The sequence below is a fragment of the Camelina sativa genome, chromosome 2 (genome assembly GCF_000633955.1).
Source record: "Camelina sativa cultivar DH55 chromosome 2, Cs, whole genome shotgun sequence".
NCBI classification, from domain to species: Eukaryota; Viridiplantae; Streptophyta; class Magnoliopsida; order Brassicales; family Brassicaceae; genus Camelina; species Camelina sativa.
In genome coordinates this window covers 15,087,393-15,103,760 of record NC_025686.1, presented here as the reverse complement: position 1 = coordinate 15,103,760, position 16,368 = coordinate 15,087,393, and the positions used below count along the sequence as shown (strand labels likewise).

General features: G+C 34.1%; 1 protein-coding gene and 1 long non-coding RNA gene across 2 annotated transcripts; both read left to right on the top strand.

Annotated features, from left to right (window-relative positions):
- On the top strand, positions 12,432–12,940 carry LOC104752361 (nuclear transcription factor Y subunit C-8-like). Its single transcript, XM_010474480.1, has 2 exons — positions 12,432–12,504; positions 12,591–12,940. Exons 1-2 carry the CDS (start codon positions 12,432–12,434, stop codon positions 12,938–12,940), a joined length of 423 nt encoding a protein of 140 aa, XP_010472782.1.
- Positions 13,930–15,030, top strand: LOC104725256. The gene is made up of 3 exons (XR_757857.2): positions 13,930–14,543; positions 14,684–14,725; positions 14,805–15,030. It is a non-coding gene; the product is annotated as an uncharacterized LOC104725256 (long non-coding RNA).

Here is a 16,368-nt window from a genome sequence, read left to right as displayed (position 1 = left end):
AGCAGTAGATTTTGAACTTGCATTTCCCTCCAATAGCACACCTTACTTCACTTCTCTCTGATCCCCATCTTGTGAACTTTATATTCTCTCCTTCTTTAAGAGCATACTCAACCACAGCTTCTTTAAACTCAGATATACTATCAAAGACTTGCTCTAATCTGATTTCTCCACTATCTTTTTTGCACCTCATATATCTTCTTTCAACTTCCTCGGAATCAGAGTTATGAGGAGTATCTTCCTCATTATCACCTTCTTCTTCGTCAACAAAACCTGCTAAGTTCTCCTCCACTCGATCTTCCTTGTCAACAAAAACCCTACCAACATCTCTATCATCACCATGAGAACTATCACCACCAGAACCATTACCACCAGCTCTATCACTACGCTGCCCATCTTCAAGAAGCTCATGCTGTTGTTTCTCAAGAAAATTTTTCAATCTGCTTCACCCAAACCGCGGTTGTACATATTTTCTGAAAATTCTGATCTTCATTTATTAACTTCAGCTCTGAAAAAGACTCGAATGGATACTTATACCAGAAATTTTTGCCCACAGAGAGGATCGTCCAATGCCGCCATCAAATTAGTCACAACTGTTTCGGCTTTGCTTTCAAGTGTTAGAACCGATCCTCTAACATAACTAGTTTTATTCCCATCAACAACTCCAAACTCTCCACCATTGTAGCATTGGAATATAACATCATCATTAGAGCTGAAAAAGATTTAAAAAAAAACAATTAGGGGGTTCTTCATTTTCGTTTAGACATATCATCGAACACTTGGTGTTCATGATATTTTTTAACAGCTAAGTTAACTCTAAACTTAGAAACACACTACAATCTCAACAAAACTACACAAATAAACACGAAAGCCATCTCGTTTTCTAAATAAACGCTCCTAAATAACTCAATTGAAAAATCTTCTAAATTTTGAAAACCCTAAAAATTGAATTAAAATTGCCTCATTTTCTGATGCATATACGGTTAGCTGCACTTGTACACAATCTTCCCGATCAATACTCATTGCTAATTGAATCAATTGAGGAATTGAAGAAGAGAAGAGAAGAAACAAGACTGAGGATTGAACCAGCTTTCTCTCGACTCAGGAAAGAAGAAATATGAAAGAAGAGGAAGACAATGGAAACAACGTTTTGTCGTTTTGGACAAAAGGAGCTCTTTCTTTTGTTTCTCCAAACGACGTTTTGGTGCACATATCACGTCTAGGCCGCAAACGAGGATAGGGAATAAAGCTCACTTGTTGTGCTTGTGATGCTAGGATGTAAGGATCAAATTTGGCATACGATCTGTTGGCGTTTACATCGACAACTCCCCAATTATTTACTCGCATGCCTCGGGGCGATGGATCATATCAGTTACACTTGAAAAGTACGCATCTTAGATTCAGAAGGCCTGGATATTCAACTTCTAAGATTTGTTCCAAAATGCCATAGAAATCACTATCACCAGCTTGTACGTAGATTCCGTAATTTGCTGTAGCTTTCCGACAACCATGAGCATACGTATGGAAAGTGTAACCGCGAGTGAAGTACATCGGAGCAGTGGTGATTTTTGCTATTGGTTCTTGAACGAGCTCATGCAACCAAAGAGGCAAGGGTTCATTTCCACATCCATTTTGAACCTATATATAATAGGAAAAGTTTATTAAAATTAAAGAATAAATAAATTATACATATAGTTTAAACCAATATTATATGTATACTTACATAGTATTTCAACCAATTAGCAAAATCCCGCTCTTTGTAAGCTTCATAATCAACTTCTTCTAAATTAGGATATGCTTCACGAATCTGCATTTCGAAAAGTCTATAAAAAGGATACGTGTTATTTTGTTATCTAGTAAATAAAATTTAAATTTAATTTTTTTTTAAAATAAATACCTCTCAAAAGGTTGAACGTAATCGAGATTCCGCAAGATGTAATTGTGAGCAGTTCGAGAGTAGCTATGATCTTCCCACCAAACTTCCTTTAACTTTCCAGCAAGTCTTCCTATCTGAGCAAATATATCTGGAACATCCGGAACGTTATATGTAGGTGCAACGCCTCCGTCGTCATATCGTCGAGTACGTGTTTTTTTTGTTCTCACGGTGGGGCTATAGTAGTATGATGTGAAGTGAGACGTTTCCTCTGTTAAACTGCCGGCGACTATCGATCCCTCAACTCTGGCAAGATTTTTGGCCTTTCCTTTAAGAGATTTCATAAACCGCTCAAAAGGATACATCCACCGAAATTGGACTGGTCCACCAAGCTCTGCTTCATGTGGGAGATGGACTGGAAGATGTTCCATCACGTCAAAAAAATCAAGAGGGAAGATTTTCTCCAAGTTACAAAGCAACACTGGAATATTATTCTGTAACTGCTCTATGACATCAATGGTCAATGTTCTAGTGCATAAGTCCCGGAAAAATACCCCAATTCCTACAAGCCAATGCATACTCAATCAATGGGTGAATTAATTAAATAGGTTTATAAAAATGTATAACATTTAATAAAAATATACCTGCAATAGCTTCATGCACGTTTCCCGGCAATAGCTCTAGAAATACAAATGGTAGTAGCCGTTGCATGAAGACATGACAATCGTGACTCTTCATACCTGAAAATTTTTGGCCTTGCTCAACACATCTTGAAAATTTAGAGACAAATCCATCTGGAAACTTCACTTCAGATTTAACCCACTCGAACAACACCCTCTTAGCCTCTGCTGACAATCGAAATTGGGGTACTGGTAATTTCTCATCTCTTGTAAGATGTAACTCGACCCTTGCGCATATTTCCGCCAAATCCAACCTAGATCTCCTGCTATCTTTTGTTTTACCCTGCACATTCAGAAGCGTAACAATGAAATTATCGAAAAAGTTTTTCTCGATGTGCATCACGTCAAGGTTGTGCCGCAATAGAAGATCTTTCCAATATGGAAGCTCCCAAAAAATACTCTGCTTGTGCCAATTGTGAGCGGTCCCATATCCATCCGGCATGTTTGCTGGTGTGTGATAGTTACCCCCACGTTTACATGTTTCTTGAGCACCATAGTAATCGATCTGTTTAAACAAATCATTGCCAGAGGCGTAAGTTGGTGGGGGAACACGCACAACTTTATTCTTTCTAAACAACTTCTTGTTCCTCCGGTACGGATGATGCAAGGGAAGAAATCGACGATGACAATCAAACCAACAAGGTTTTCGCCCATACTTTAACTGAAATGCCTCTGTACCATCCATACAATAAGGACATGATAATCTTCCATGTGTGGTCCACCCAGATAACATTCCGTATGCGGGAAAGTCACTAATCGTCCACATTAGCACTACCCGCATATTGAAATTCTGTTTTCTTGAGGAATCATATGTTTGAACACCTTCATAACACAATTGCTTAAGCTCATGAATCAGAGGTTGCAAGAAGATATCTAGAGCTCGCTTCGGATGCTTAGGACCTGGTACCAAAATACTCAAGAACATAAATTCGCTTTGCATACACATATCTGGAGGAAGATTGTATGGTGTCAATATAACAGGCCATAAAGAATACTGCCTCCCTGACATACCAAATGGACTAAAACCATCTGTACACAACCCAAGATAAATATTCCTACACTCTTGAGCAAAGTCAGGATATACCGATTGAAAATGCTTCCACGCCTTTGCATCAGATGGGTGTGTAATCTCTCCTTCGTGTGTAGAATGTTCTGCATGCCATCTCATTGCCGCTGCAGTCCGTTTTGATTGGTATAGGCGTTTCAATCTATCACCAACAGGCAAGTACCACATACGTTTATATGGCACTCGTGTCCTTCCTTCAGTAGGCTGATATCTCGGCTTCCCGCAAAACCGACATTCCTGCAGCTTAGCATCATCTTTCCAAAAAATCATGCAATAGTCAACGCACACATCAATCATTTCAGATGGTAATCCAAGACTCGCAACCAACTTCTGTATTTCATAGTAGTTCTCAGCCGATACATTATCAGGTGGCAAATACTCTTTAATGAGTTCAGCCCAAGAATCCATGCAAATCTCACTTAAGTTATTATCAGCTTTAATTGTCATCATCCTAGATGCCAAAGATAACTTAGAATGCCCTTCTCTACATCCATCGTAGATAGGTTGATTTGCAGCATCTAACATATCATAAAAACGTTGTGCATCTACATTGGGTTCTTCCGTATTATTCTCAGGAAATGCAGCAGTAGTTTCATGAAATGCATCATTAACCATATGATGAAATCTATTTTCTTCATTATACCCATAAAAACCAAATTGATCAGATTCTTGATGCCCATAATTACTAGGTTGATCAACAGCATAATTCATACTACTACTTCCAACGTTACTGCTACAACCCTCTCCATGACGGAACCATACATAGTAATTTGGCATAAATCCTCTATTATAAAGATGCTTCTTCACTAGATTAAATTCCAAATAATTAATGTTCTTGCACCTAGGACATGGACAAAATATTGTACCGTTTTCACGAGCAAAGTCTTGGTTGGTCGCCTGGTACATGAAACCGCGCAAGCCATCACAAAACTCTTTCGTCACATCACCGGTGTTTGGGTCTCTATGATTGTACATCCACCGTCGTATTGTATATATCTCGTGCTCTCCACCTCCAAACATTATTTTCTCTAGAATTTTTTTATCACAAATTTTTTTTTTTGACAATTATTTTTCTCTCTTTTTTTTCTCTTGCTCTCAGAATTTTTTTTTTCTCTCCCACCAGTTTTTTTTTTTTCTTATTGCTTTGTGTTGTGGTTTCCATGTCTCACGGACTGGCTATTTATAGACTTTCTAAAAATATCTGCTACGGATTTGCGAGGAAATTTGCGACGGATTTGCGACAGGTTGCTTTTAGATATTTATTTCTTGCTACGAATTTGCGAGGCAGTGTCCTTTTTGCCGACAAAACAGGTACACTCGGGGAAAACGTGCTTGCCGACATCTAGTCCCTCGTAAACTCCTCGCAAATTTGCTACGGCAGTCTTATCGCTAATTCGTCGTAAATTTGTTAGGGAATTGCGTGTCATTTGCGAGGAATTTACTTATCCTCGCAATGGTGTCTTAGTTCCGTCGCAAATTTGCGAGAGAAATATCCGTCGCTAATTTTGCGAGAAATTAACGACAACGTTTTCCGAGTAGCAAAATAATTGCAAATCCATAGCAAATTTGCGACGACGTTTCTCCGTCGCAGATATACGTCGCAAATCGCGTGTTTTCTTGTAGTGAGCCAATTTGAATTTTACTTAACCTTGTTTATGAATTTGCTCAATACTATAGCCGGGTCATAAATTCAACATACCTCCTTAGCTGGGATATGAAAATACCGATTTTCCTAATTAACTAGAGTTATAAGTTTCACGGCCACGCCGATAAACAAGTGAAGCAAAATTAAAGAAAAGCATTGGAGTATGACCCTTCTATTCTCACGTAGAATGAAGTTTATGATGACATGCAAAATATTTGAGGACCTTGAGCTGTCCCTTTTCCATATGTCTTTTGAGAGAAAAAAAAAAATTTTAGACCCTATTTTATTAAGAAAAAAAAATGAGTAGACCCTGTGCTATTGTACCTCCGGCACATGTGTAGAACCGGCGATGCATGCAACAAACGCAGTTCCTCCATGAATACACGATCTATCGTTAAGAGCACAAGGTCTAATCTCTTCAAGTTATATGCACACTATTAACAATAAAACTAATGTGTAAATTTTTGGTCAATCTTGAATTGAATGCATTCAAATGGGGTTTAATGAGTCCAACCATTACAAATTTACAACATTAATTACTTAAATCTTTGAAGGTTAAAATAAGTGAAAATATACTAATTTGACACAAATTTGACAATTAATTGCTAGATTAACACTCCATCATATCCAATGACTAAAATGACACAAATTTTAGGTAAAAAAAAACTTAAAACCCAGAATTTTTTTTTAAAATTTTTTTTTTGGAAAAAATGAAAAACCAAAAAAAAATAATAGTATTTGATATTTTGATTTAAAAATATGATTAATGAAAAACAATGTTTAAAAATATGATGTTTATATTTCTAATATAATTTATAAAAATAAAATATGAATTAATATTCAAAAAATTGTTTATAAAAATATTATGTATAAAGATATGATTTAAAAATATGAAGTTTAAGATGATATAGTTTAAATAAGTTTTTCAAAAAAATATAATGTATAAAATTATAACTAACAATAATGTAAATCTGCCAGACATTATATCAAATCTGTCATATATTCTGAAAGTCTGTGGTGTCTTTATAAATAAGTCTGTAGTAAAAAATAAATCTGTTATCAATTATAAATCTGTCATAACTATAATTAAAAAATTTGTCGTCCAAAATAAGTCTGTCATACAAAAATAAACCTGTTGTGCAAAAATAAATCTGTCATACACAAATTAATCTGTCACAACTACTACAGCAGACTTTTAAAATATTTTAATTTAAAAAAAATCTAGGAGGATAAATTTGACTTTATTTTTTTTTCAAACAAAGTAAAAAGGATATTTTAGGAAAAAATAACTTATAAAGATATTTCCAAATCAAGGATAATAAGAAAGAAGGTGCCACCTATGTCAGTCAAGATATTGACTAAACTAATTATTACGACTTATTAACAAATCAAATTAATCTTCTTTCCTACAATTAATAAGGGGTGTTTTATTATTCCATGTATTCAGATAAATAACTCCATCCCAATGATAGATCCTAGTATCCTACACTTCTGTTTTAAATTAAGTCTGGTTTAAGGTTTTGATAGTTACTCATACTAAAAAAAACTGCCTTTTTATTTTGTTTTGTTAATCGTGTGTATGATTGTAAATATTTTCTGGAATATTATCATTTGGACTAATGTAATAATACATAGAATAATGATATACATTTAGTCGCTACAAAATAACGCTTGCGGGTGAAATTCACTGAAAAAGGAAGAAAAACTAAATTGACCCAAATTAAGAGGTTAATTATTAAAGTAACCCATAAATATGAGAGAAAAAAGCCATAAAAATCCTCAACTTATCATTTTCGTTGAATTAAAGCCCGAATTTTGTATATGGTGAAATATATATCGAACTCTTCGTTGACGTAACTTTTAAATCTCAAACTTTTGTTGACTCCGCCAATTTGAGCACAACGTTAAATCACTAAACGGACAGATCAAACGCGGTTAAGTTTTTGTCAATACCACCGTTAGCTGTTAAACGAGTTGTTTTAATCAAAACGAAAACCCCCAAATTTCTCTTTATTCTTCTCGATTCGTCTCTATTTCTCAGAACCCTAAAAATTGTAAACCCCCAAATTTCTCTCTATTCTTCTCGATTCGTCTCTATTTCTTCTCTATTTCTTTTCCATACCTCTTTATTCTTCTCACTTTCATCAGATTTTGATTTATTCTTGCAATTACTATGAGTTCTAGCTCGGAGACGTCGGTGATAATCGGTGATCGTGGATTGCCCTCGAAGTGTGTATGTGGTGAAAGGGTATTGAAATTTACTTCAAAAACTCAAGATAATCCTGGCCGACCGTTCTTCCGTTGCATCAGCAAACGAGATGTAAGCTCATGGACAAACAAGAGAGATGTAAGCTCAAGGTCGTGTTTTTTTTTTTGATGTTGTTTATGTGTGTTATGGTAATGTTGTTTGTTTATGCATTAGGGTCACTTATTTAAGTGGGTGGAGGATGCTATCTATGAGGAAGTTGAAGATGCATCCTCAAGCATTTCTAGTAAAGGCTTCCTCCTAGCTTGGCGTATGGTTCTATTAAATGATTCACTCAGGTTGTTCAAGTTATCATTGCAATATGTACCTACTCTGAAAAAAGCTCTAGACCATGTCTCTGGCTTAGTCTTTAATAGGGAAGCAAAAGCACATGGATTATAGCTCTGCAATGCTGCCATATTCGCATTAAATTTTCCAATGGTGTAGCTGCGAGCAATCTTCCAAAACAGGCGCTGTAGTTCCATATCATGACTATCCCTCTTCCAATTCTCCATAATATGCTTAGCACACTGACGATGTTCTGCTTGAGGGAGAATGTTATGGATAGCTTTCAAAAGACCCTGCAAAATAAATAAGCTTAGATAAAATTCTCCATAATATATANGTGAAAGGGTATTGAAATTTACTTCAAAAACTCAAGATAATCCTGGCCGACCGTTCTTCCGTTGCATCAGCAAACGAGATGTAAGCTCATGGACAAACAAGAGAGATGTAAGCTCAAGGTCGTGTTTTTTTTTTTGATGTTGTTTATGTGTGTTATGGTAATGTTGTTTGTTTATGCATTAGGGTCACTTATTTAAGTGGGTGGAGGATGCTATCTATGAGGAAGTTGAAGATGCATCCTCAAGCATTTCTAGTAAAGGCTTCCTCCTAGCTTGGCGTATGGTTCTATTAAATGATTCACTCAGGTTGTTCAAGTTATCATTGCAATATGTACCTACTCTGAAAAAAGCTCTAGACCATGTCTCTGGCTTAGTCTTTAATAGGGAAGCAAAAGCACATGGATTATAGCTCTGCAATGCTGCCATATTCGCATTAAATTTTCCAATGGTGTAGCTGCGAGCAATCTTCCAAAACAGGCGCTGTAGTTCCATATCATGACTATCCCTCTTCCAATTCTCCATAATATGCTTAGCACACTGACGATGTTCTGCTTGAGGGAGAATGTTATGGATAGCTTTCAAAAGACCCTGCAAAATAAATAAGCTTAGATAAAATTCTCCATAATATATAAACACAAAAAACACATCAAGCAGAAATATACTTACCGATTGCTTGTCAGATATTATAGCAATTTTGCTTCCATCCTCAAGACCCAAACTCCTAGAGAGCAACCTCATAAACCAGTCCCAATTGTCATCATTCTCAATCTCAACCACTGCCCAAGCAACTGGTACTATCCTATTGTCTCCATCTCTTCCAACTGCAGCTAATAGATGTCCCTTTATATCCCATTTCAAGAAAGCACCATCTATTCCTAATATTGGTCTACATGTTTCCTTCCATGCATCTTTTTGTGATTTAAAACACACAAATAAACGATAAAACCGTTGCAAGCTTCCTATTGTTGGCCCTGGAATTGTCTCAATCTCAAAGATTGACCCTTCATTTGATCGGAGAATTTCAGCTTGATAATCCCAAATCTGTGAAAAGTGTTCTTGATGACTAGCACTCGCTTCACGCCTAAGTTTTGATTTTGCCTTTGAGCATTGTTCTTCACTAACTTCCAGGTTGTACTCTCTCTTAATCTCTGCCTTCATCTCATGTGCGGTAATCTTTGGGTTCTTTCTTAACCTCTCTGAAAATAACCAAGCTATTGTTCCTCTCTTTAACATATGACTGTAACCAGACCTCACACATCTATGCTTACCCTCATATCGATTGATTTGCATCTTGTGTTTCTTCTTATCATAAGCACAGTAGCATCTCCATAGACACTTACCATCCTCGTCAACATAAGTACATTTTGCTCCAAGCTTCAAAGATTGCGATCTATATAGCTTAATGTCGTATCTAGTTTTAAGAGAGTACCTCAAAACAGCAAGCTTGAAATCATTGGGAGAACTAAACGTTTTCCCCAAATGCAGCATCTCTTCAGCATCTTCAGGTTCGACATGATTATCGCCATCAACATTGTCTTTGTCTTCACTATCTGATAGACGATCTGGAATCTTCTCCTCATCCCAAATATCATCTCCACTATCCGCATCAGTCAAGTCTTCCTCGTCTCTCGCATCCTCTCCAAACTGATTTGCCATGTCTTCGCAAATAATTTCTTCTAAACCAACACAATTTCTATCTGCTTTGCCAGTATCTTCATACCCAATACCATCACAATCATCGTCGCCTACAACCTCACAATCATCCTCACTACCGTCCTCACGGTTTTTATCACCAGCAGCATCACCACCGAACACCACAAGAGCATTACCTTCACCATTAGTCGCTTCGGGAGCAGCCAATTCGGGAGCAGTTGCTTCGGGAGCAGCCAATTCGGGAGAAGCCAATTTGGGAGCAGCCAATTCGGGATCAACCAATTCGGGATCAACCCTCTTTCGTTTAGAACGACGCTTAGAAGGCTTCTTTTTATTCACCATCACTTAACGATTTAGAAGAAGAATTGAAGAATGGAAGAGGAACTAAGAAGAAATAGAGAGGAATCGAAGAATAAGAAGAGAGGAATCGAATTTGGGGGTTTTCAATTTTTAGGGTTCTGAGAAAGATAAATTTTCGATACGATTTGGGGGTTTTCTTTTGTTAAAAACGACTGTGTTTAATTGCTAACGGGTAAAACTAACAGAGACTTAACCACGTTTGATCTGTCCGTTTAGTGAGTTAACGTGGTGCTCAAATTGGCCTGGTCAACACAAGTTCGAGGTTTTATTGTTACGTCAACGAAGAGTTCGATATATATTTCACCATATACAAAGTTCGGGCTTTAATTCAACGAAAATGATAAGTTGAGGATTTTTATGGCTTTTTTCCCTAAAATGTGAAGGTTAGATTAGTTATTATTTTATCTAAAATATCATTTTTTGCTTTGTTAGGAAAAAATATAAAGTCAAAATTATCCTCCCATAATTGTTTTAAAGAAAATCAAATATTTTCAAAAGTCTGTTAGACTAGTTGTGACAGATTTATTTGTGTATGACAGATTTATTTTGTACAACCGATTTATTTTTCTATGACAGATTTTTTATGATAGACTTATTTTAGACGACAGATTTTTTAACTACAGTTATGACAGATTTATAATTGATGACAGATTTATTTTTCACGATAGACTTATTTATGAAGACACCACAGACTTTCAAAACATATGATAGATTTGTAAAATATCTAGCAGATTTATTTTCCACAGTTATTTCAGATTTATTTTATTGATTAAAAGTCTGTTGTAACATGACAGATTTTTTTACAAAAATAATTACTAGGTTGACATCTAGTGATAACAGATTTGTTTTAAGTTACGACAAATTTTTTAATTTAACAAAAAATCTGTCATTTGATAACAGATTTATAACGTTTTTAAAAATTTGCTAAAATGACCTATGTAAATACCATATGTTATGGCAGATTTATTTACGTTATGATAGTTTTTTTGTTTCTTTAAAAATATATGGTGTTTGATAACAGATTTATTAGATGTAAAATGTAAATATAGTAACAACAGATTTGTTTTAAGTTCTATTTTTCAGTCATATTTTTATTAATTATATTTTTTATAAATCATATTATGAATCATATATTTAAAGCATATTTTATACATTTAATTTTCCTAAGTCATATTAAAAAAATTAACATCATATTTTAAAATCATATTTTTATATATTATATAATATTTTCATAAATCTTATTTTAATACTTTTTATATGCATTATTTTTAGTTATAATTTCATACATTATACTTTTAATAAAATTTAGTTAAACTATATCATCTTAAACTTCATATTTTTAAATCATATCATACATAATACTTTTATAAACATCTTCTTAATATTATTTATATACATTATATTTTAAATCAAATATTATTTTTATAAATTATATTAAGAAAATAAAAATCATATTTTTAATCAATTTATTTTTTTAATTAATTATATTTTTAAATTTTAAGTCAAAATATTAAATACTATATTTTTTTCGTTTTTTCAAAAAAAAAAAAATTAAAAAAAATTTGGGTTTTTAGTGTTTTTACCTAAAAATTGTGTCATGCTAGTTATTGAATATGATGGAGTGTTAATCTAGCAATTAATTACCAAATTTGTGTCAAACTGGTATATTTTCACCTGAAAAAAATACATATCTTTAATAAAACTTATGAACGAAATAGTCGCTACAAAAATCTCAAAATAAACATCTACAGATCCATATAGCTATATTTTCCAATAGAAAAATAATACATATAAACTGCAAATTTCATACTCATCAACCAAGTATTAAAAAGTGTATTGGTCAAAATGAATAAATAACTGTATTAAATAGTATTGGCATAGTTATTATAATAATAGAGTATGGATTGGCTAACCTATTTTTTATTAACATATATTACAAGAAAATAGCTCGTAGAGCTAATTTTTACCTTTCATTTTTATAGAGAAAAAAAAAATATATATATATATATATATTTATATTTCTAATTTCTTTACATATTTCCTTATTCAATAATTAAAAAAAATTCCCTTAATTGGTATACACTTTAAGTAAATATAAATCACTTTCTTTTTATTAGAAGATACATTTGAACAAAATCATAAAGGGTAATGATTACATATCAGTGACAAGATTCGCTAATTCCCACCCCACCATGTCTTGTATACACTTCAGTTTTCCTTTATATATGTGCACCAGCTCCCATCAAAATCTCAACCTTCAAACCAGAAAAAACCTTTAAAACTGTGAATATGGAGAACAAAAGTAACCAGCTGCCCCAAGATAACCCGAAGCTAAAAAGCTACTGGTTAAATAAGATGGAAGGTGACTTGGATTTCAAGAATCATGAGTTTCCCTTGGCTAAGATCAAGAGAATCGTTAAGTTGATCCGGATGTGTCTATGCTCGCAGCTGAGGCTGCTGTCGTCTTCTCGAAGGCCAGTGAAATGTTCATCATGGATCTCACCATGCGTGCGTGGAACCATGCCCATGAGAACAAACACACAACGATCCGCGGACCAGATATCGCCGCCGCAGTGGGTCGAACGTTCACGATGGATTTTCTTCTTGATGTTGTCCATGTGGAGGAGGAGCCAGATCACGAAGATGGAGAACTGCCACCGGGAATGGTGATAGGAACTCCTGTTGTGGATGGTAGTGGGATATTCGGTGACGTACTGGAGCCGTGGCCGGGAACTTGGACCGTGGCGCCTGTGGGAGAGGATGTGCCTGGGGGAAGTGGAGGAAATGGTGGAAATTAATATTTGGATTTGGGTTTGTAACCGCATTTGGAAGGATTTTAACTTTTTTTATGAGTTCTGTTTTTTGTTTTGTGGTTGTCGTTTTGAAATGTTATTTTTTTCCTTTTCGTGGTTGAATGTTCAATCTTATGTGTAGGCTTTCATGTCAATCTAGTGGTTTATGAATATTTGCTTCATATTAATTTATGAATACAATGTCTTCAATTATTCCTCATAGAAACATAACCTTCTAGTGATCCTTCTAATTAATTTATGCATACAATTTCATAAGATATAAGAGTATTCGAGACTCTATATATCACTAATTGTCCCTGTTCAGAACTCTGTGTGTTTACAGCCGTTTGTTTAGATCATTATAGAGGCAACAAGATACCGAGATCTAGCAACAACAAACCTAATTTTGAAACCTTAGATCTGTTTGAAAAAAAATCCAGCTTGATTTCATTTGGTGAATTCTGCTTGGTTTTCTAAAGGAATTGATCTTAGTCTTTTAACGAAATTTGGCACGCTTTTAAAGAACTTTAGTTTAATTATATTATAATTTTATTACAATTTTCTCGATCTGGTACTTGGTTCTCATTCACAAGTACTTTTCATATATATGAAATTTTAACCAATTTTTGGCATTTTTGTGTTATGAGTTATGTACAGCCTTTAATTTGTGTTTGCAAAAAATCTGTTAGAATAAGTTTTAGGATCTAGCCAAATATATTTTCCAAAACCCAAAGCTGTTTTCATTAGTTTTTCCAGCAAAGGTTATTAGCAATATCTTAAGAGTTGCTTAAGTTAAAAAAATAAATCATATTAATGAAAAAAAACAAATTTACCTAGCGATCATCCTTATGTTAGATGATTAAGAATCATTAAGGATCAAGGTTGTGTCGACACCTGATTGGCTGGGGAGAAAAATGATTTTTTGTTTTTTTCTTTGTCTCGTTTGTGTTGCTCTCTCTCTCTCAGTTTGCGATTAAGATAGAGAATTGTTTGGATTGGCTTCGATTTCTCCGATTTCTTCTTCTATCATCTTTGGTTCTGATCTCATCTTAGCTAATTAGAGCTGTTGAAATTATTTAGAGGAATTTTTACTATGATGATTGGTCAAACTTGTGTTTCTTAGATAGGAGAGCTTGGTTAGTTTTGTAAAAATGCGTATGAATCTGCTGCTTTGTGTGGGGATTGAGTTTCTGGTGAGCGTAGTACTTCTATAATAGTTTCGATTCATGTTTTAACAGGAGATAATCATGGTCAGTTCTTTGATCTATGGTGGTGGCTATCCCCTGACTTAATTTGCAGAGCTCATCAGGTGATATTTTGCTTGAGGAAAACCCTTTTAGACATATGTATCTGTGGCATTTTAACCTCTCATCATAGTGCTACTCAAGCTTATGACTTACTAACTATGGACGGGTATGAATTCTTTGCAAATAGACAGCTAGTAACGATATTCTCGTCCTCAAACTATTGTGTAGAGTTTGATAACGCAAGAGCAATGATGAGTGTGGATGATTCCTTGACGTGCTCATTTCAGATCTTTAAAGCATCTCAGAAAAAAGGAAATTTCGGATTTGGGAAATCAGGAAAGAGAGGAAACCCGCCTCACAAGGTGAGATTGTTTAAAGCATCAAAAGATACAACAGTTATACTCAATTTTATTAGGGCTTTCCTCTTTTCTTTTTTTTTTTTTTCTTTTTTTTTTTAAGGCTTTCTTCTTACGCGCATCTCATTGTTTTGTTTTCTCTTTAGGGTGGAAAAGGCTGAAGCAAAATCCCATCATCCTGCTCCACCGTATGTTTCTTTGCATTTTCTTATTCTTTTTTTGGTACGGTGTTGTTATCATCATTAGCTGCTGTTAATGGCTTTTCAGATATGCTTCCTGGTCTCCAACACAAGCAAGGACAAGAAAAGATGTCCAAAAGTGATCCATCATCTGCCATTTTTATGGAAGTTGAGGAGATAAACTAGTAGCTATACAAGCTTACAAAACAGAGAAGAGTTTTTTGTAGGTATTGACATGTGTTATGATCTATCTTCCAGGCTGATGTTAATGAGAAGATCAACAAAGCTTATTGCCATCCAAAAAGTGTGGAAGCAATCCATGTCTTGAACAACAAAGTTTTTTTTTTTTTTAAGAACTCCAAATTTAACAATCATCAATGGACCCATAAAATTTAAAAGTTTTTTAACAAATTCATAATTTAACTTTTTTCAAAATTAAGAATACAATATGTTTAAAGCAACTTTTGTTTACATCCATTGATGGAGATGCCCAGTGGGCATTAGTATGCAAATTTATTTGATTTTATTATGCAACTATATTTTGGGTGCAAACTCTATACTGATTCAAACCGTCAATTCGTTGTTACAGGTTTTTTAGATATAACATAAGTGAATTATTCATGTAATAGTTGTATATAGTTATATCATCATATAAGATTGAAATTGAGATTAAAGGAAATATATTATTTAGAGCTAGGAAAAAAATATATGGATCTATTGATTTTAAGCTCACTATTTAACGAATATTACCGAGTAACCCACATTTGAATCACCCAGATTAGTCAAAGAAATAGGAAAATGAAAAACGTAAAGGGAAGTTACAAACTCAAAACTACTGGTTACAAATGAAATAGTTGCTCAAGAACCTTAAGGTAGATCCTAATCACAATATATTTAAATGTAAGACAAAACTAAAAGATAGCCGTTAAACTGCAGTAAAAGATAGACAAAACCGAGGAGTAAACAAATCATGTATGTTTTGAATAATCAAAGATATCATCACCCAGTACTAACATCCTACCAAATAAATCTGTCAAAAAAAGAAGAATATATATATGTGATGCCTTGTAATTGTTACATCGTGATTGACTGCTACAAATATTATCAATTAGTGTGACAAGACAACAATATCTCTCCTACTTGGCATCAAACTAGACATGTACATTTAATTTAGAAAAATACTTAGGTTCACCTCTAGGGGTGAACCTCTCCATTCACCTCCTCTTCTCTCAACCAATCAGAATCTTCCATCTAATATTTTATTTCAAAAATAAATTAAAAAGCAAACCAAATTAAGGAAACAAATTCTGTATACTTTTAATTAAGGAAAGTTAAATATTGGCTTGGTTTACATTTTTAAACTTAGAATAAAATTATGTCGGTTTGGGTTTACAAATGAAGTGGTTAGGATTTAGATTTTACAATTAAAACAAAATTATATATCGGTTTGGGTTTACAAATGAGGTGGTTAGGGTTTAGATTTTACAATTAGAACGAAATTATATATCGGTTTGGGTTCACAAATGAGATAGTTAGAGTTTAGATTTTACAAGTATAACAAAATAATATGTCGGTTTGGGTTCACAAATGAGATGTTAGGGTTTAGATTTCACAATTAGAACGAAATTATATGTCGGTTTGGGTTCACAAAT

Coding starts and splice junctions, on each gene's coding strand:
- LOC104752361 (XM_010474480.1), top strand. CDS start 12,432: ATGGAGAACAAAAGTAACCAGCTGCCCCAAGATAACCCGAAGCTAAAA. Junction 12,505..12,590: donor CTGGTTAAATAAGATGGAAG/GTGACTTGGATT, acceptor CTATGCTCGCAG/CTGAGGCTGCTGTCGTCTTC.